The 20,832-nt window shown below is 43.7% G+C and overlaps 1 protein-coding gene across 1 annotated transcript in view; it reads right to left on the reverse strand.

Annotated features, from left to right (window-relative positions):
- STIM2 (stromal interaction molecule 2) overlaps positions 1 to 20,832 on the reverse strand; it is a 116,778-nt gene that overhangs the window by 18,970 nt on the left and 76,976 nt on the right. The window contains exon 3 of the mRNA XM_040335155.1: positions 19,921 to 20,035. Within this exon, the coding sequence (XP_040191089.1) occupies positions 19,921 to 20,035 (115 nt within the window). The remainder of the gene's footprint in view (positions 1 to 19,920; positions 20,036 to 20,832) is intronic.

A 20,832-nucleotide genomic window follows, 5' to 3' on the forward strand; every position in this document is an offset into this window, starting at 1 on the left:
GAATGATTTGGTTAATTCCTTGCAAATTTCTGGGCTTATATGAAGGCATTCAGGGTGCAAGAAGGTGTGGATTTCCCTCTGGTTGTGGGAATGGTAAAACCTTTAGAGGCAAGAAACAAAGAAGGGGTAGGGATCAAAACTCCAAGCAGTTAGGATTTTCGGAAGGTAAGCAATGGCAGATTTCATATTTTTTAACCATACAAGTCTGCTCTGAGCTCAGCCCCCAAATGTGTGGTTAACAAGGGTTATAGACACTGAATAAAATCTTTCAAGGCTTTTTAGTCGAAAAGTCACCAATTTGAATCTCCCTAATCTTTATTAAAGCAGACCTTTCACCAATCAAGTTCTCAATTGTTACACACTGGCTTTACATGATCACAAGTCTTAAGAAAATCAAGTACTTTATTTTCAGTGACACTCCCTTGTCTGCTTGTAGCCTCCTGGGTTATCCACATTACATATTACAGGTGGCTTTAGGAAGTGCTGATCTTGCGTATGAGCTCAGGCATGTCAGCGAAGGGGGCGAATCTGAAAATCAGAAAGGTGTCGGCTTGCTCCCGATTCCAAGATGGCAGTGCACAAGAAAAGCAATGCTGCAAAGTTTGCAGTGCTGAACTTCATGGACTGGTATGTATGTGGAAAACATTGGCCACACATCTGGATAAAAACCAAAAACCTTAAATATTTTGGGCCTATAAATCATAGTTCTAGCTACAAGTAAAGATCCACCATAGGTCCAAAACCTGCAACGTAAATATTGCCTTTTATCCAAATGTGACCAAATTGTCGAAAGCCCAACCCCAAAGAATTTCATTTCTGGCTAAAGCTAGGGGAGTTAGGCTCCATGAACACTGGATGCTAAAATAATGTTATAAAAACGCCAGTAGCTTTGCAGCGAGTCTTTCAACGTTTTTTTTTAATGTTTTTGCAATAGCGTTTTTCCACTAAAGCGTTTTTTTTTTTTCTCAATTGATCAAAAGCATTAAAAAACGCTGGTGAGCCACGTTTTTGAGCATTGACATTTATTAGCGTTTGGCGTTTTTTGTGGTCAGAAAAACGACTCCAGAAAGCGATTTTAGGGCGTTCATAAAACAGCCGATAAACGTGGACACAGGATAACAGAGTGGAGTTTATGGGCTTTTAAAAAAAAAAAAAAAAATGCCCAAACTTCGTTTATGACCTCCAGTGTGCATCAAGCATAAAACAGCAAGCGCGCGCACACGCACACACACACACACACACACACACACACACACACACACACACACACACACACACACACACACACACACACACTTGCATTAAAGCGGAGGTTCAGCCAATTTTCTTTTTTTTTTTTAAAAGCCAGCAGCTACAAATACTGCAGCTGCTGACTTTTAAAAAATGGGACACTTACCTGTCCAGGGTGCCCACGATGTCGTCAGCCGAAGACGAGCAAACGCTCGTCCCTTGGCTGCACCTGCCGCCATCCTCGGTGAGGGAATCGGGAAGTAAAGCATAGCTGCTTCGCTGCCCGTTTCCCTACTGCGCATGCGCGAGTGGCGCGCCGCGCCGTCACTGGTCCCCGCTCTCTGCTGGGAACAGTGCGTTTCCCAGAAGACAGCGGGGGCTGCGGGTAGAGGCGTGTCTGCCGCAGTCACTTATTCCCGGAAGTGGGTGCAAATACCTGGAGTTCTCTGGCAGCAAAGTAAAACTACTAAACTCCAGGGAAATTAGAAATTTACCCCTGCAGTTGAGCTTCCCCCGCACTGCCAGGTTTAAAATGCTGTTTTTTGCCCTGTGGGATCATTAAAAAGGACTTTTACTCATCTTATCCATTCCCTGTGCCAGTGCTTCCCTGCAGTTCAGTTATAAGTCTGGGATAAATAATTAACAAAGCTACACAGTTGCAATCAGCTATTACTGGTGGATGCTCCAATTTGATGCTGAGCATAGTCTTAGGTTAATAAGTCATATCACACTTTAAGATCGTTGTCATGCCCTCATTGACTTTAGTTTGTTTGAATTAAATCAATACTGCAATCTAGTGCACATTCTGTTTAGTTGCACCTGTTCTATCTTAATACAGTCATTTAGAATAATTTATTAGTTTGACCCATGCAAGCCTCCATATTTCAATCCCATGAGGCTTTGCTCCTTCTCCAGGCTTTCTTTTCCATTTTCTCCTTGGAAGCAAGCACATGTCTGCTGAGTTCTTTCCCACGTTAGCCATACCGATCCATCTCCGCTACGTTTATCTTTGTGTCTCTAGCTAGGTAGTTAGGGATGCTCTAATTGTGTGATTATTTACTAATTGTACTTGTTTGTATCGGTTTCAGTTTTACTCTATCTTGTACTAATAAAGGTTCATAAGGATTCTGCGCCTACTGGAATGCATTGGCATGAGAAGAGTTATCAGTGTGCCCGAATACACATCAGTCATGTGTAGTGAGGGGCATAACAATCGTAGTAACCAAGAACAAACTAGTCTAAGGGCCAGCTCACAGTGGATAGATCAAGTTATCTACCGCAGCTAAAACGTAGACAATGCTTTCCTATGACCCCCATTCATACACTGCGTTTAGCAACAGTTTCATTACATGGGGTTTTGTGCCATTAGGAAATTTGACTACATCCAGGACCGATTTATTGCAGCTATCTGGACAACTGCAGGTAATCGCAGTGTGCCATTTCACATTTTCAGCAGAGGCAACAAGGAAAGAAAAACAAGCACATCAGAAATGGCAAGAGTGTTCCAACACAGCCGCAAGTAAACGCAGCTAATCGCAATGTACAAAAGTGATCGCTGTGCCTGGAGTCTTGAAATTTCAAAATAACAAAACATGCTTTTGACAGCGGCAGAACAGCCGCCCGTGTGAAAGGGGCCTTAAGGCTAGGTTCAGACTGAGGCTCCATACACACTGGGCTTTAAAAAACGTTTAGGCTTTTTTCCCTGCCAGAAAACTCCTCTCATAAAACGCAAATCAAGTTGTTTTTTTTCCTGCCTCTAAAACGCTGAGCTTAAAAAAATGCCTCTAAAACATCCTAATGTGCATGGACACAGGAGAACCTTGAGCTACTTTTACAGGCAGAATGCATAACTCCTGTAGAAGCAGCATTTTGTAAGACCAGTGTGCATGTGACTGATGCAGTGCGATTTTGATCCGATTTTCAGTGCAATTTTAAAATGCAGTTGTAGAGCAACTTGATGCGATTTTGGCACGATTTGGCTACAGCTACGATTTATGTTTTGGGGGGGAAAAAACGACTAAAATCAGATCAAAAGGACAGATAAGCGATATGATTCCATTGAAGTCTATGGACCACAGAATCACACTGCATCACATCAAAGCAACACAAGACTCTTGGACCCTTTTTCCATCTTGGAAAGTTGGATCGCAGCTGCACTGCATTGATGTTAACAGGTTCCATAGGAACCAATGTTATTTCTCTAGTCATGCGATTCAGTATAGTTCGATTCACATCTGAAATCGCATCAGTGCGAGCCAGGGCTAACTGACAGCCCAAACGCAGGATGCAAACCCAGTGTTTGCCTGCACCGGATCACATGATACAGTAGTACCATGTGATCCGTGTGCGCTGCATTTTCTTTTTTTAAAGTAGTGCATGCCATCTCACTGCACCTGGATTGCATGTGAATCACGCAGAAACACAGCGCACTCCTAACACAATGCAAACACGATAACTGGATTATTTAAATAACAATTCCACTCACAAATTATGCCTAGTGTTGACAAATTTGAATACATAGGTTGTTAAAGACAATTTGTGACTAAGCAAAACATCTGTTTGAGAAACATATGTTGTTCTCAGATCCCTTTGTGCCATACTAGTGCCCAGGCTGTGGAATAAGATTGTAAAATTTGGAAGAAGCTCCACTAATTTCCCTAAATATAGCATACAACAGAGGAGCAAAGAGCAACATCTATCTCTGGTGTCTCTTGTATTCTTTGCATGATGGACTTCTTTTAAATTAAAACTCTACATATACACACATTTATATATATATATATATATATATATATATATATATATATATATATATATATGTGTATATATGTGTATATATGTGTATATATGTGTATATATGTGTAGAAATGCACACAAACAGGTTGTGATTTGTATAAGCTAGTGAATATTGTGCCGGTCAAAAGTAATCTCATGACTAAATGCCAACCAAGACAGAATGCATATACTGAGAATCATTTTTAATTGGTTTTAGCCACCTATCCTGCAAATACTAAAAGCACCGATAAGTAATGTGAAACATCTTCTAAAAATAACCAGTCAGGATAGAAATATGAAAACGGCTATGTGAAGATTTCAGGAAAAGAAAGGAAGCGTTGGGCCAGAGTGGGTTGACTGATGAAGCCGATCAAGCTGAAACATGTACAGCACAATACATGTGAACCAAAAACAACAAGAATCCTACGGCCTTCCAAAAATAGGCGTTTTTGTTTTGCGTTCATACGATACCATTACCAAGTGGACTCTATTCAGCCAATAATGCGATTTCTGAAGGCAACTGGTTCTACCAGTCCTTATTTATGGGTTTCTAAGCAAATGTGGAGAATAATCAATGTGACACTAAACAATATCCTTATACATCCACTACTTAATGGCCCTGTACTCTTTTTATGAAGGTTTCCTACTTGTTTTTCTGCCTCCTTGCCATGTCTTTCACGAGTTTCTGAACCCCCACAACTTCAGTTTGTTTGGAACAAGTAGTGCTCTTCAGTCATGTATACTGCTCTATGCACACTACAAAGTGCATAGTTCCTCGTCCAAGAGAGGGTGGGACCATGTGCATGTCTGTGGCCTGTTGATCACTGGTTCGCACAGTAGGAGATGAGTGGCGTCAGCGGTTCGCACAGGGCTATTAGACCGTGGTTGGCCCTCACCTCCTGCTGTGTGGCCATGTCTGTCTCCTTTTCTGGCTCCTCTGCCCACCTGGCTGACAAAGTCATCCTATCTGCCCTGCACTGCTGATAGGAGGACATCATTGGGGGAGCCAGGAGAGGACACACTGACTGATCACAGCCACTGCCCTGCCAAAAGTTAGTAGTCCTGTGCAGGGGAGGCAGAGAATGAATTGGGGAAGTGTTACACTACAGTGCCGTCACCCTTTACACTACAGTGCCGTCACCCTTTACACTACAGTGCCGTCACCCTTTACACTACAGTGCCGTCACCCTTTACACTACAGTGCCGTCACCCTTTACATTAATGTTAAGGGAACTGCATTGTAAAGCGGCGCCCAATGTAAAAGGGGGCTGTGACGTGAAGGGGAGCCGACACGGATATAAAAGGGGCCTGTGCTTTAAAGGGGGCCCGAGGACAGACTCCATAAAAGTCCCCTCCCATAACCCACCCCAGTCCCTGTGAAACTGGTCCCTGGTGCAAAAAAGGTTGAGGACCGCCGCTATAACAGGTAGTTAAATGGGTTGTAAAGGTAAACGTTTTTTTACCTTAATGCATCCTATGCATTAAGGTAAAAAAACATCTGACAGCACCGCCCCCCCCCCCCCCCCCGAGCCCCCGTTTTACTTACCTCACCGCTCGAAAGTCCCGGGCGCTTGCTTGTCATCTTGTTCGGTTCCCAGCCTGGCCGTTGATTGGCTGGGCGGATCGATAGCAGCGCAGCCATTGGCTGGCACTGCTGTCAATCACAGCGGATGACGCGGCGCGCCGGGGCCAAGTGATACAGTCGGCGGCTATGCCCGCCGCTGTATCACGGGAGCGCACTCGCAAAAGCTTTCCACCATGCGAGGAAGCTTGCATGAATGTGGAAAGCTTTTGCGAGGAGGAGCCGAGACAGCCGCCGAGGGACCCCAGAAGACAGGATTCGGGGCCACTCTGTGCAAAATGAACTGCACAGCGGAGGTAAGTATAACATGTTTGTTATTTAAAAAAAAAATCTGCCTTTAGTGTTCCTTTAATCTCAGCAGAAAAAGTAAAAAAAAAAAAGGATTTGAAGGAAGCTGAGAGCAATAGAACATACTTTTTGAGCTAAGAGTAAATACTTGAATAGAATGTTTTTAAAAACAGGAGTTTAGTGCCATTTTAAAGCTGGCCATACATAGATGAAAAAACAGAACCAATTCTTTCATCCACACATTTTAGATGGATGCCGGAATATTTCCGGCTGTGTCATTGTATTCCAACAGGACTCCCCCCGCTGTCAGAATACACTGATAAGTGCTGCAGCGCTGATCAAAGCAACATTTCCCCGCAAGCTTGTTCATGAGAAGTCATGGGTTGAAATTCAGATGGTCTCTGCTGAACTGGCTGGATTTCGATCAATCAGATGATTATAAACTACTTTGTAGAATAGGGACATAATCAAGGTCACAACATTGCACAAAAAGTGGATTACTTACATAAGGTACTGTGCATGTAATGAAATGTTTTACTTGCTAACAGATTTGCCTTTTTTAAAACCAATGCTACAATCTAGGCACTTCTGGCTAGACACCACAGCAAGATCTTTTATCTCCACTATATAGGAACAACTTGGCCCAATAAGGCTTCATATGTACACGGGAAGGTTTTACAACCTCCCCTGGATGAATTAACTTGACTGAAAGTAACCCACATTTAAAATGTCTGTTTTGCCACGTTTAAAATGCCAGGTTTGGCAGCGTTTCTTTTATAAAAAAAAAAAAATAGATATTTACATATATAATATACATGCTCGACAAAATCCGGGCGGACGGGCGCAATTGCGACAAGAAATAGTGACCAGGATTCTGTGTCTCCGTGCGCCAAAGTGTATGTATGTACATATGTATGTGTATATATATATATATATATATATATATATATATATATATATATATATATATATATATATGTATATGTATATATGTATATATATATATATATATATATATATATATATATATATATATATATATATATATATATATATATATATATATATGTATATATAAAAATCTTCAAAATAGCCAAAAATGAAAAACGCCTGTAAACAAAAACGCAGCTAAACGCGAGATACCACGTTTAACAGAACTTGGTCTATTATGTGCTGGTAGATCTCATCTCAGTTGTAGACTAGATTTGAACACAGTCCTAACAAAATGCAATAGTTTATAGGCTGTGGAAAAAGAGAAGGGTTTGGGACTTTAAATGAGATGCGTTTAAATGCAAACAGTAGGTATAAATAAATAAGGTTGTATGCGTAATAACCAGGCTTAAACTTACCAACCAAACAGCAGGCCAAATTCAACTGTCTAACTTTCTGTTAAAAGCAGAGGATTGGTTGCACACATTTGCAAATATATGGTTAAGCTACAGGCCTCGCCAAGGCTCTCTGCATTCCTGTAGTCCTAACTAAACTTTTATAGTTTCCTCAATGGAGGCATACAAGTACTAATGAGTATGGAGGGCAGGTGACTAGGGGTGTGCGTCACCGCCTCCATCTAGGATTGGTATAGTAGTAGAGAGCACTGGAAAAAACACATATAGGCTGTGCTTCTTCACCACGTGTTCATGAAGAGGAGCTAGTCCATCGTGTCCCTAAGCGTTTTATAGTGACAAATCACTGAATGAAAAACGTTTGTAGTCAGCCATGACACCAACTCCCAATACATCCATCCCTCTCGCCAGCCCTCCCTCGCCATCCCTCCCTCGCCCTCCAGCCATCCCTCCCTCGCCCTCCAGCCATCCCTCCCTCGCCCTCCAGCCATCCCTCCCTCGCCCTCCAGCCATCCCTCCCTCGCCCTCCAGCCATCCCTCCCTCGCCATCCCTCCCTCGCCCTCCCTCCCTCGCCCTCCCTCACCATCCCTCCCTCGCCATCCCTCCCTCGCCCTCCCTCCCTCGCCCTCCCTCGCCATCCCTCCCTCGCCATCCCTCCCTCGCCCTCCAGCCATCCCTCCCTCGCCCTCCAGCCATCCCTCCCTCGCCCTCCAGCCATCCCTCCCTCGCCATCCCTCGCCATCCCTCCCTCGCCATCCCTCCCTCGCCCTCCCTCCCTCGCCCTCCCTCGCCCTCCAGCCATCCCTCCCTCGCCCTCCAGCCATCCCTCCCTCGCCCTCCAGCCATCCCTCTCTCGCCCTCCCTCGCCATCCCTCCCTCGCCATCCCTCCCTCGCCCTCCCTCCCTCGCCCTCCAGCCATCCCTCCCTCGCCCTCCAGCCATCCCTCCCTCGCCCTCCAGCCATCCCTCCCTCGCCCTCCAGCCATCCCTCCCTCGCCCTCCAGCCATCCCTCCCTCGCCCTCCAGCCATCCCCCTCTCGCTCCATTATTATAATTTTTTTTAAGGTAAACTGAGTGAATGGGAACATATAATGGGGGTTTATCAAATTTGACTGCAAAAGTGGAAATCAAATAATACATTTGAGGACTGGTCCACTTTATGATTTGAACAATCTGTGCAGCTAATCCACTGACAAACTTGATAAAACAAGAGTTAAATGCCATATCATCAATGAAATCAAGAATGCGAACTGTAAAGAACTGCAAGGCAAATTCAATGACTACGGAGAATGGGGTCCATATAAGGTATAGAAGGTCCTTCTGCCATTTAGTGAACCCAATGAATAGTAAAGTATTTGAAAATACCATTAAAGGGGTTGTAAAGGTAAAAGTTTTTTTTACCTTAATGCATCCTATGCATTAAGGTAAAAAAACATCTGACAGCTCCGCTAAACCCCCCCCCCCCCCCCCCCCCCCCGTTTTCACCCCTCGAAAGTCCCGGGCGCGTGCTTGTCATCCTGTTCGGTTCCCAGCCTGGCCGTTGATTGGCTAGGCGGATTGATAGCAGCGCAGCCATTGGCTGGCGCTGCTGTCAATCACAGCGGATGACGCAGCACGCCAGGGGGGCAGGGCCGAGTGATACAGTCGGCGGCTATGGCCGCCGCTGTATCACGGGAGCACGCTCGCAAAAGCTTTCCACCATGCTCGCTTGCATGAAGGTAGAAAGCTTTTGCGAGGCCACTCTGTGCAAAACGAGCTGCACAGTGGAGGCAAGTATAACATGTTTGTTATTTTAAAAAATATATATATTTCTGCCTTCAGTGTTCCTTTAATCTGAAGCGTAGTCAGATAAAACAAAAGGTTTAAGCCGTCACCTTTCAAGGCCGAGGAAAAACAAAAATGATTAATCAGCTCTACATTTCCATCAACAAAGCTCCAAAAATAGAAATTTCTAATGCTGCTCATTTTAGAAGATGAAAGGCAAAGCAGGTCTAATTTATGAAACTGAAACAAAGACAGAAGTGTCACCCACAGCAACAAATGGTGTTTTAAAAGGCAGTCCAGTTAAGCAATGGTCTACACATAGCACCTATAAATTGTATCCTCCTCCTTTTATTCATGTTCTCCCCAGAATGCTCCATTCCTGATCCCACCTTCAGCAATCCACAGGTAGTATTGTGTGCAGGGATGATTACATTTTCGCAAAGGGCAAAACCCTGTCTATAAAAACCTTGTTCAATTCTAGTGTTGATCTGGGAAATTTCATGAAACCTAAACCCATTTCCCAGTTTAGCAGACATGTAGCGTTTCCTGGACTGCGGCAACAAATCACTGAATGACAACTGGTTGCCAAGAAAGTTATTTAAAAGCAAATTTTTTTTTTTAAATCAGCCGCACTTACCTGTCCAGGGCACCCATGATGTCCTTATCCGAAGCCGACCCGTCCCGTCCCTTAGCTCCAGGGTGGAGCACCAGCATCTTGAGTAAGGGAATCAGGAAGTGAAGCCTTGCAGCTTTACAGCCTGTTTTCCTACTGCGCATGCACGAGTCACGCTGTGTTATCTGACCGGTCCCTGTGCGTCTCCCAGAAGACAGCGGGGGGACAGAGGACGGGCTGGACATGGCGTAGATCAAATACCTGCATTAGACAGGTATCAGGGGGAAAAACGTCTAGATGGAAAAGTAAAAGCGGCACACATTACACATTGTTAGGCAGTTAACCCCTTGTTAACCCATTGTCATTAGTACAGTATTATATCACCACTAGCGATGTCAGTTAGTGACCCAGACAGTGTTAGTTAGCACTAAATTTCTGCCACCCAATCACAGTCCCACTACAAGTTGCTGATTACCGCCATTACAGTATAAATAGCTGCAAAGAATGATATACACAATAGTTTTAGACATTATAGATTTTGCACAAACCAATATATACTGATAGTTTTTTTTCTTACCAAAGACATGTAGCACAATACACTTTGGTTTAAAGGGGTTGCAAACCCTTGTGTTTATTCACCTCCTATGCATTAAGGTGAAAAAACTTCTGAAACCTGACCTACTCACCTGAGCCTGTTCATTCCCTCTGCGGAGACGCACTCTTCCTTGTTTCCAGGGGTTCTTTGCTCTTGATTGGATAGATTGATCGCAGCCAATGGCTCCCGCTGCTGTCAATCAAATCCAATGACAAGGGTGCCAGGGGGAATTGCCGAGTCTGGCGTTCTGCGTCTATGCCCACAAATGCTGGACCCGGGAGCACGCCCATAAGGCAACCCCCAGGAAGAGCGATTCTCCCAGGGGGTTTACCGATGCAAAGTGGAGCCGCAAGGCTCCTCCTTGCAAGACAAGGCTCGGGCCACACTGTGCAAAACGGACTGCACAGTGGAGACAAGTATGACATGTTTGTCATTTAAAAAAAACACACGAAGGTTTACAATTACTTTAGCTTCATGAAGAAATTGGATTTAAAAAGAAAAAAAAGTATCAAGTATGAACGTTGCACCGATACCAATATGGGTATCAGTGCCGATACTAAGCTTTTGCAGTACTTGTACATGTGCAAATGCTACAATACTCAAACTGATATCTTTAAGTCCACAGACTGCGATTTGACAGCTCAAAATTGCATGACAAGTCGCATCCCAACAGAACCGTTCAAATCATTGCTACTCAAGTTAGCGGCTTTGAAACCGGTTCCTGCACTACTTTTTTGTAATTTCATTGTAACTTTCAACCTAAACCAGTGAGCTCTCCAAATGTTTTTGGCCTCTAACCACTTTGTACAAACTCGCATCAAAAGGACTCAAAATTAAAAAAACCTGATGTTAGAATGAATGAGTGACTTGTATAGCGCTACACATGCGAACTGAATCGCATCTAGACGCTTTTTGCAGCCAGTGTCTTCCTGGCTGGTGCGGTCATTTACCCCGTAGGATCTCGACACGCTTAATGTTACATTTTTCCAACTCTATAAAAAAAAAAATGTCTGGAGCCAAGCTTTAAGGATATCCCAATTAAATGTGGAGCAACAAACATGCTAGGCAAACAGTGTTGGAGAGGAGGAGATAAATATTGTACTAATGGTAAAGCCAGAATTTGACCCAAATATCCTCACAGGATTACATTCATTATGTAGTAAGCTCTTTAAGCTGTATTTACAGCAAATGTTTACACGTTAACAGCAGTAATCTAATTGTTGTGCACTTGGGAGCAAACTATCATGGCTTTTACTCTACACAGATCATCCTCAGAGACAGCCTGTGTAATCACAGAGTAATCTCTGAAAAAGTGACTGCCATCTATAACAATAGCACCTGTCATCACCATCTGACATTTTGAAATGTAAATACACCAAAGCACATAAAATAAACAGCAGTTATACAGTTTAAACTTTGTAGCAATGCACTGAAACATTAAAGCCCTGTATATTACAGTGGTGGCTCTTCCTGGTTCACATGCCGACACAGGGCCAGGTTTTCTGTCACTCTGAATATTGGCTGAAATAAAAAGGTGAGCAGGTGTCACAATCTCCATCTCAGCCAGAGGAATCCTTGTATTCACTGACATAAGAAAGAAAAATACGCTTCCTGTGAACGCACTCACGCAAGTTTACCATTAAAAAACTCGATTTTTCCTACAGCGTACACGTAAAATCCTTTTCTTGCCATAGTAATTACCATGTGGGTTATATGCCACCTATAGGTGAACAGACACTGGCAGATCAAACAAAGTCGCCCCCTATATAACCCCTCCTACACAGAAAGTACCTCAGTTTTGTAGCAAAGCAATGAATATCCTAAAAGACGGGAGTGACCTCTGTTTTTCATGATGTACTCCAAGAAAAAGGATTTTACGGATAAGCTGCTTGAAAAATCCAATTTTCGACTTCACTGGACACAGAGTAGCCCAATTACAAAGCGGGACGTCCTAAAGCAATGCCCTTGAGGGGAGAGAGAAAATCACAGAAACTGCCACCTGTGAAGGACTTATTCTGCCGCCCGTAACATACTTTGGCCAAAGCAGTATCCTCTGTGGCTTTGATAGCCATCTAGTAAAATCATGTGAATGTATGAGCCAAAGACCATGTAGTTGCCTTAAAATCCTGAGCCACCGACACCCGATGGCGGAGCCAGTGAAAATTATTAACTTGGATGCCTCCTGCCCTTCCTGGGCTCTACTGGCAGCACAAACCAGGATTCCTGACCTTTGCCGACAATCCAAGTACTCCTGGACCACCTGACCGCCAGCGTATGCAGCGATCTTACTCCTGCCAACTGAGGATTAGAAAAGAAAGCAAGACATTGTCCTGATTCAAGTGAAAACTAGAAACCACATTGGGCAATAAAGATGGACGAGGACGCAACATTACCTTATGATGCAAGACCAAGAATGGCCCCTAGCATGAAAAAGCCAGCCAGCTCTGCCACTCCAATTGGTGAAGTGAAAGCAACCAAAGAAGTCATCTTCCGAGATAAAAGGACAGTCTCCCAATTGGTTCAAAAAGAGGCCTCTGTAAGGACAGACAAAAGCAAATTCAGGTCCCAAGGGCACAAGAGTGGCTCAACAGGCGGGACTGTGTGTTACACGTTGTATGAACCAATGAGTGCGAAACAGCTTCTGGAGAAAAATGTATAGGGGCAAAATCTGACCCTTAAATGGTACTTAAGGCCAATCTCTCTTCCTGATTGGGGAAAGGAAAAACTCACACACACACACACACATCTGCGTGTGCCCCTTCCTGGCCTCATCACCCCAGGCATAAAAGATTTTCAAGTCCTGTACTTGAAGTTCCCTGAAACTGGGTTCCAGGAGCTCAACAGTGCGGAGAGATGCAGGACTCAAGACGATTAGGTCCAGCAGGACCATTTTTTAAAAATGCCTGTCCCCGGTAGCTCACGCTCAGAAGCGAACACACACACGTAAACGCCATTCAAACCACGCGTGAGGTATTGGCGTGTACGTTAGAGTGAGCAAAAATTCTAGCACTAGCCCTCCTCTAACTCTAAACTGGTAACCTGTAAAAAAAAAAAAAAAAAATTAAGGTGTTGCCTATGGAGATTTTTAGGTACCGAAGTTTGGCGCCATTCCATGAGTGTGCGCAATTTTAAAGCGTGACATGTTGGGTATCCATTTACTTGGCGTAACATCTTTTATATTATACAAAAAATTGGGATAACTTTACCGTTTTATTTTTTTAATATTCCATCACAGGTTATCAGCATACACCTGGAGCAGCTGCTTTTTTTCTTTGTATATTGGGTCCTAAGGCGGCTTTCACACTGATGCACCACGTGCACTTGTGGCTTTCCTGCAGGTTAGATGCACTTTGCCATAGACTTCTATTATATCCTGCAGATGTGGTGCACTTTCTCAAAGCACAGCAAACCTGCAGGTTTGGCTCAGTGCAGATAACCCGCAGATGCACTGCGCTGCACCTGCAGATTAGTTAAAAAGCATCCCAGTAACCGCTGCAGAACAGATATGCCCATATATACACTGTGATTTCAGTAATAAAATTACCTTTAATAACCGTCTTCCATTCAGCTTTCCCAAGATGTTGCTGTCCCAAACAGAGAGTATTTGGTATGGATTGTGACCGGGCCACTGGTTGGACACCCCTGATGTAAAGCATCATTAGTTATGTGCTTTATATCATGGACTTCACATACAGGTATGTTTGCAGTTTCACCCACATGCACATCAATATATAACCTCCAGAAATAGGACAATAACACCACACAGGTAATCAGAGATGTCAGCACTTGTTGCACTTCATATTCCAAAGCCCAGCAATCGGTTATCTTCCTGTACTATTCCATGTTTGAATGCACGTGTGATCTATGCCAAACTGACTGCCCATGGTCACAATTCATCAGGACAACAGGCTGGCATGGAACCCCGAAAACTAAGTGGAGATCACTGGGGTAGCGCGGTTTGAATCAGTGATTCCCACCAATCAGGGAGTATCAGACAGGTATGGTATATACATTGGACCAATGTATTATTGTATGAAAAAAATCCATACTTTGAATATCCCTTCAGTGTCATAGTGTGAACAGTGTCTAAAACGCAAAGCATGTCTATGCTTACTTAAATGTTGGTGTCGAAATTCAATCCATCTATGGGCCGGCTGGTTGTACAGAAATCAATACAACCAGCCTGTTAGTTTTTTGCCAGATCAGTGCTGCTGGCTATAGAAGGCTCCCCGCCAGCAGAACACAAAGCACTGTGGGACTAATTCCACCGTCCACATCGAATGCTTGGATAGGGTGAACCTGCCAAATGTATAATGTAAATTCCTGCAGACCCCAACACCTCAGCACGGGAGATGCACTTATGGCGACCCTCCCACACCAGTACCGCTCAGATTGAACCTCTAATGGAATGCAAGTCTTTTAAATTAGACTATTAATTTCTTACATTTTTTACATGTTTTTCTATCTAGAGCAGGGGTGTCAGACTGGCGGCCCTCCAGCTATTGCAAAACTACAAGTCCCATGAGGCACTGCAAGGCTAACAGTTACAAGCATGACTCTCACAGGCAGAGGCATGATGGGACTTGTAGTTTCGGAACAGCTGGAGGGCCGCCAGTTTGACACCCCTGATCTAGACCATTACAGACACTTTTTACACACACACACACACATATATACATATATATATACATATATATATATATATATATATATATATATATATATATATATATATATATCTATATATATATATATATATATATATATATATATATATATTATTTTTTTTCTCTCTATAGACTATGCAGCATCTGCTCCTGAGGAGTCGGATTTACAGATTAAACGAGTCAAGCTTTACAGGATGCAGCCTCCACCCCATACATGGCACTATCATATTTAATTTCTATCTACTATGGTTATCTTATCATACCTACCCTACCTATATTGCATATGTGGCGCCGAGTGCAACCTGCACATTTGGTTGGCTTTTCCTGTAAAAATTATGAAATGGTTCGACACTCATTAAACAAGGTGAGGGAGGCAGCTTAAAAATGAAGTTGGGTCCCTTCCACACGGGGCGGATCCATTTAGCAGAGTCCGCCAGCTCAGCAGGAGATTGCTACATTGATCTCTGTTGAGCCGGCAGACGACATGTCCCTCTCTGCTCACTGAGCGGGGGGGCCCGTCAGACCCCCGCTGATTACAATGGGGAGATCGGACAGCATGTCCATTTTCATCAGATCGCATCCGTGCGATAAATGGCTGAACGTATCGCCATACGCCAGATTGTAGCGGATCGGATGGCAGACGGATGTCAGCAGACACCTCTCCGCTGACATCCGCCTGCCCATAGGAGTCAATGGATGGTCCCTTCGGATCCACCTGAAAAACGGACAAGCGAGTCCGAGCAGGCTTGTCGTGTGAAAGGGGCCTTATCCTCTAAAAAAAAAAAAAAAAAGTTGTTGCAAAAAGAAAAAGAAAACAAATCACTTTGGCATAATTTCCTCAACATGTTTTTCTTTTTTTGACACATACGTAATTACACACTACAAATGCAAGCTACAGCTTGCCCAGATTTAGCAGCTGAAGTATTAATACAATCATTTATTGTACAGTATTTAACCAGATTAATATTTAGAACATTTTTGTGGATAGCATTCCCAGGCTGTACTTTAATTTATTTTGTAAGCATGGATTTTTCTCTCCTTTTGAATGTTACCTTCTTGACTAGAACAGTGTAATCCTCACCATGACAATGGCTGTGTCTTATAAAATATATTAGGCTACAAGAACACATTAGTCATCACTCATAAATGACAGAACAGAAAAGGTGGGACTAAATATGTCAAATCTCAACATGTGAAAATCACAAATATGTTTTTCAGCAAAATCTTGGTAGTAAAAAAAAAAAAAAAAAAAAATCTTTTGGTGTGGAGTATCGGCAAAATAGAGATTTTTACTTTCTTGACCATGGGTTAGCTGCAGATACTTTTAGGTGATTGGATACTGGCAAAGGCCACCCCCAGAGCGTACCATATAACCCCACGCCCACCCTCGTGAGATAAGGAGTGATCAAAGACGTAGGAGGGGCTTGTGTTCTTCATTGTTCTTCGATATTTACAGGTACGTCAAAACTCCTATTATCTTAATTGTACAGTGCAGGGCACAAGTCTTGTACCAACCATGGGGTATAGCCAAGCAATAAAGGGGGTGGGCAACTATAGGAAACAACTGCCAACAGGCAAGAAAACAGGGTTAAAGGGGTTTAAATAACAAACATGTTACACTTACCTCCACTGTGCAGCTCATTTTGCACAGACTGGCCCCGATCCACGTCTTCTGGAGTCCCTCGGCGGCTGTCTTTGTTCCCCCCCGCATGTGAGCTCCCTCGCATTATGTGGAGTCCTTGCGGGTGCGCTCCCGTATCACTCGGCCCCGGCCCTCGGCGAGCCGCGTCATTGGATGTGATTAACAGCAGCGCCAGCCAACGGCTGCGCTGCTTTCAATCCATCCACTCTAGCCAATCTTTGGCCAGGCTGAGTGGCGAAGAGGATGTCGGGGCCGAGCGCGGGACTTTCGGAGGGTCAGGTAAGTATAACGGGGGGCCGGTATAGTTGGAAGTTTTTTTACCTTAATGCATAGAATGCATGAAGGTGAATTTTTTGTTACCATTACAACCCCTTTAAAGAATATGAACAAAAACACTGACACCTTGAAGCACCTGACGGCTGAAGTTCACATCAGAGGAGACCTGAACCATCACCAGGTAAAACTCAAAAGCATGTGAACATGTTCAATAGGAACTTTACCACTTGTGGACTGCCTGCTTGCACTGCAGATGGGTGGCCTGTACAGGCAAAGTGATGTACTGGTAGGTAGCTGCCTGCTTCCAGGTTTAGGGCCAAATATCCACTGTGATTGTACACAGCGGACCTGCTGATTGGCTGTGTCTAATCACAGCCCAGAGCTCTCTGTTGACAATCAAAAGAGAACAGTCCCTTTGTTTTCTATCCCTGCAAAAACAGACTGGCTGTATCACAAGGTTAAAAAAAAAAAAAAAAATTAATACAGCCACCACAAGAATTGGTAAGCTATAATGTGTTTAACCACTTGCCGACCAGCCGCCACAGTTTTACTGCGCAGCATGGCTCGGCTGGGCGAAACAACCTTATGTTACGTTGCTTCGCGCTGTAGCCACTAGGGCCGCGCTTTTGCCCCCAGAGCTGATGCAAGTGCCCGGCGGGCGCGATGACTGCTGGGCACCCACGATCGCTCGTGACACAGCAAGCACCGGGATCTGTGTGTGTTAGCACACAGATCCCTGTTCTCTGAGGGGAGGAGAGACTGATTGTTTGTTCATACAAAGTATGAACACCAATCTATCTTCTAGCAAGTCCCACCCCCCTACAGTTAGAACACACAATAGGGAACATAATTAACCCCTTGATCGGCCCCTAGTATTAACCCCCTTCCCTGCCAGTGACATTTTTACAGTAATCGGTGCATTTTTATAGCACTGATCGCAGTTTAATTGTCAATGGTGCCAGAAATGTGTCAAAAGTGCCTGATCTGGCCGCTGCAATATCGCAGTCCCGATAAAAAATAAATAAAAACCGCAGATCGCCGCCATTACTAGTAAAAAACAAAAAGCCATAAAACTACCCCCCTATATTATACACGCTATAACTTTTGCGCAAACCAATCAATTCACGCTTATTGCGATTTTATTTACCAAAAATATGAATATATATCATATAAACTGGGGGAAAAAGTTTGTTTGAAAAAAAATTGGGATATTTATTATAGCAAAAAGTAAAAGATTGTGTTTTTTCCAAAACTGTCACTGTTCTTTTGTTTAAAGCGCAAAAAATTAAAACCGCAGAGGTGATCAAATACCACCAAAAGAAAGCTCTATTTGTGGTAAAATTATGTTTCGGGTAGATCGTCGTACGACTGCGCCATTGTCAGTTAAAGTGACGCAGTGCTAAATTGTAAAAAGTGCTCTGATCAGGAAGGGGGTAAAATCTAAAGTGGTTAAAGAGGAAGTAAACCGTGCTAAATCGTTTTTTGTTTTTTTTAAACCCCAGCAAAGTAAAGGCATAATGTGCTAGTAGGCAACGCATGAAATACTTACCTTAGAACAAAACCGCTGCACTCTCAGCTCTAACAGACACTTCCACCCGGTCCTCCTTCCGGTTTGGCGCCGTCTGGTTGTGCCATGATGACGTCACTCATGCCCATGCGCACGGGAGTCACGGACCACAGCATGGAACTCTGAAGGGAGGACATAGGTATACTGTCCCTTCAGAGCGCATGCACTGGTGACAATACCGGCTGCATGAAGTGCGAATATCTTCTAAAACGTAAAGGTTTAGGAGATATTCGCCGTGAGGCTTCTTCAGGATGGACAAAGTTACTTTGTCCGTCCTGAAGAAACCTCACGGCGAAACGCGTAGCCGTACAAGGGACGGAATGTATACAATACATCATCTTGTATGGTTTTTAATTCTTGAACATGTTAATATATGCTCTTCATTAAAAATATGATATTTTTTTCGCTATCTATTGTTTCTTTGCCTTAAAAGTCAGACTTTTGGTAACTTTACTGAGTAATCGTCCATGTTTTCTACAAGTAAGCTTAGTATAGGCTTACCTGTAGGTACAAGGCTGCAGAGTGGGTTTACTTTTACTTTAACACTGCTCTAACTTATCATTAGATTCCCTCTGGGATAAAAATTTGCCAATTTTCAGCTTTTAGCGCGGTTGCACTTTGAACGACAATTACGCAGTCACGCAACACTGTACCAATATGAAATTGTATCTTTGACAGATAGAGCTTTTTTTTGTGGTATTTAATCACCACTGAATTTTTTATTTTTTTTGCTAAACAAAAAAAGGACAGAAATTTGTAAAAAGATATTTAGTTTCTGTTTTGCAATTAAGTACGGCAATTTTTCTTCTGCACTGATGGAGCGGCACCGATGATCAGTGCCCTGATTATCAGTATAAACAAAGTACTGTCATTCTTGCCAGATTTCCTTTCTTTACACAGACACAACGTGCAAGAGGACTGCCGATAACCAACAAGTCTGTTTACATCTGACCAGCTGTGATTGGACACAGATGATCACATGGGAAAATGGCCGCTGTGATTGGCCCTTTCCCCCCCGATCTGTGATCAGCTGTTTCCAAAGTACAAAGTGATCACAGAGCTCACCTGACACAGATGCCCCAGGGGTACTGGTTCTCGGATGACATTCTTTATAGCACCTTTTCGGGTATAGCATGGTCAAGAAGTGGTTAAGCAGCAGTCATGCACACTTCAGCCCCAAGTCTTCCATTTTTCTTTCCCACTTGGGGTCCACCTTTGTGTACGTCACTGTGTGATGTGGAGACTTTCTATTGAATGGCCAGGAGGAGAGCAAGAAGAGGGTTGACGTTATCAGAGGGGGAGGCAGGGGCCAGGATCTGGTGAAGCGCTGGACTAACAGAACCAGTGGAAGGAGGAACCTGAATGGGGGATTTAGGTGATAATTCCTGGCTTCACCAGGTAAGTAGCGGGGGGGGGGGACGGGGGACTGTCAGGGCAGGGGTTGGGACAGTAAAAGCTAGATTTATTTTTAAACAAACAGAGTAAGGCTTTAAAGAAAACAAAGAACCAGAAAATCTAAATTCATACAGCAAATGTGAAGTTGCGATTTTGATTTCTCATACAGCACCGGTATTCACCTTCAGATGTTTTCCACCTCTTCCACAGATCCTCCACTGTAATATGTTTGTCTTCTCTGTGCAAATGATTGTGCTTGTGAGAAGCATCTTTGTAGTTCATGTCCTCCCGCAGGAACTGCAAAACATTACAAATCAAGCTCTTTAATACGACACACACACAATTGCTAAAATAAAACAGCAATATGAAGTATTTATTATGAAAGTAAAATTCAGTTTGAAGGGCGTGCGTCAATGGACAAATTCAGCTTGCTTTCCGGCGCACTCCACTTGTATTAGAGACAAGTCTGAGATGGTTCACCATTCAGTGACAGGTGCATCTCACCCGAAGATCACCTCCTAAGCTGCATTCACCTGCAGTTTCTGAACTCCTATGGACTTGTATGGGGAGAGAAGCAAACAAAGGCGTCTCAAAATAGGTTCTAAAGAGGTTGTGTTAGGCAAAGCAGGGTGTATTTTGTGATTTTACCGATCATTAAAGCTATAGTAACCCCTTGTAACACTTAGCAGCTGATGTAATCATTTACCGAGTACAGCTTCTTTAATAATACTTGCCCAAGTTCCATTTTAAGTTGGTGCCATGGCCTCAGGTTTCCTGTTCAGGGTGGCTCCTTTCTCTTGCAGTATCCTATGAAGCCACCCTTGCATGCAGGGCCTTACTAGAGTTTTGTCTCTATACGGTGTGCATCAATAGAAAACAAAAACACACCCCCCATAGCTTAGGATTGCAAGGCACTCCCCCCTTGACTTTCTCCTCTCTTTCCCAAAATAACAGACTGGCTGAAAAACCACCAGCTTTCCTATGAAGAGCAGAAGTTTAGGGAAGCAGCACTGCGAGCGCAGGGCAAAGCAGCACGGCAGTTTCAAGATGCACAATAGGGAGGCATTTGAAGATGGGCTGCATGGTCGAGTCGC

The sequence above is a fragment of the Rana temporaria genome, chromosome 1 (assembly GCF_905171775.1).
Source record: "Rana temporaria chromosome 1, aRanTem1.1, whole genome shotgun sequence".
In the NCBI taxonomy this organism is placed as follows: Eukaryota; Metazoa; Chordata; class Amphibia; order Anura; family Ranidae; genus Rana; species Rana temporaria.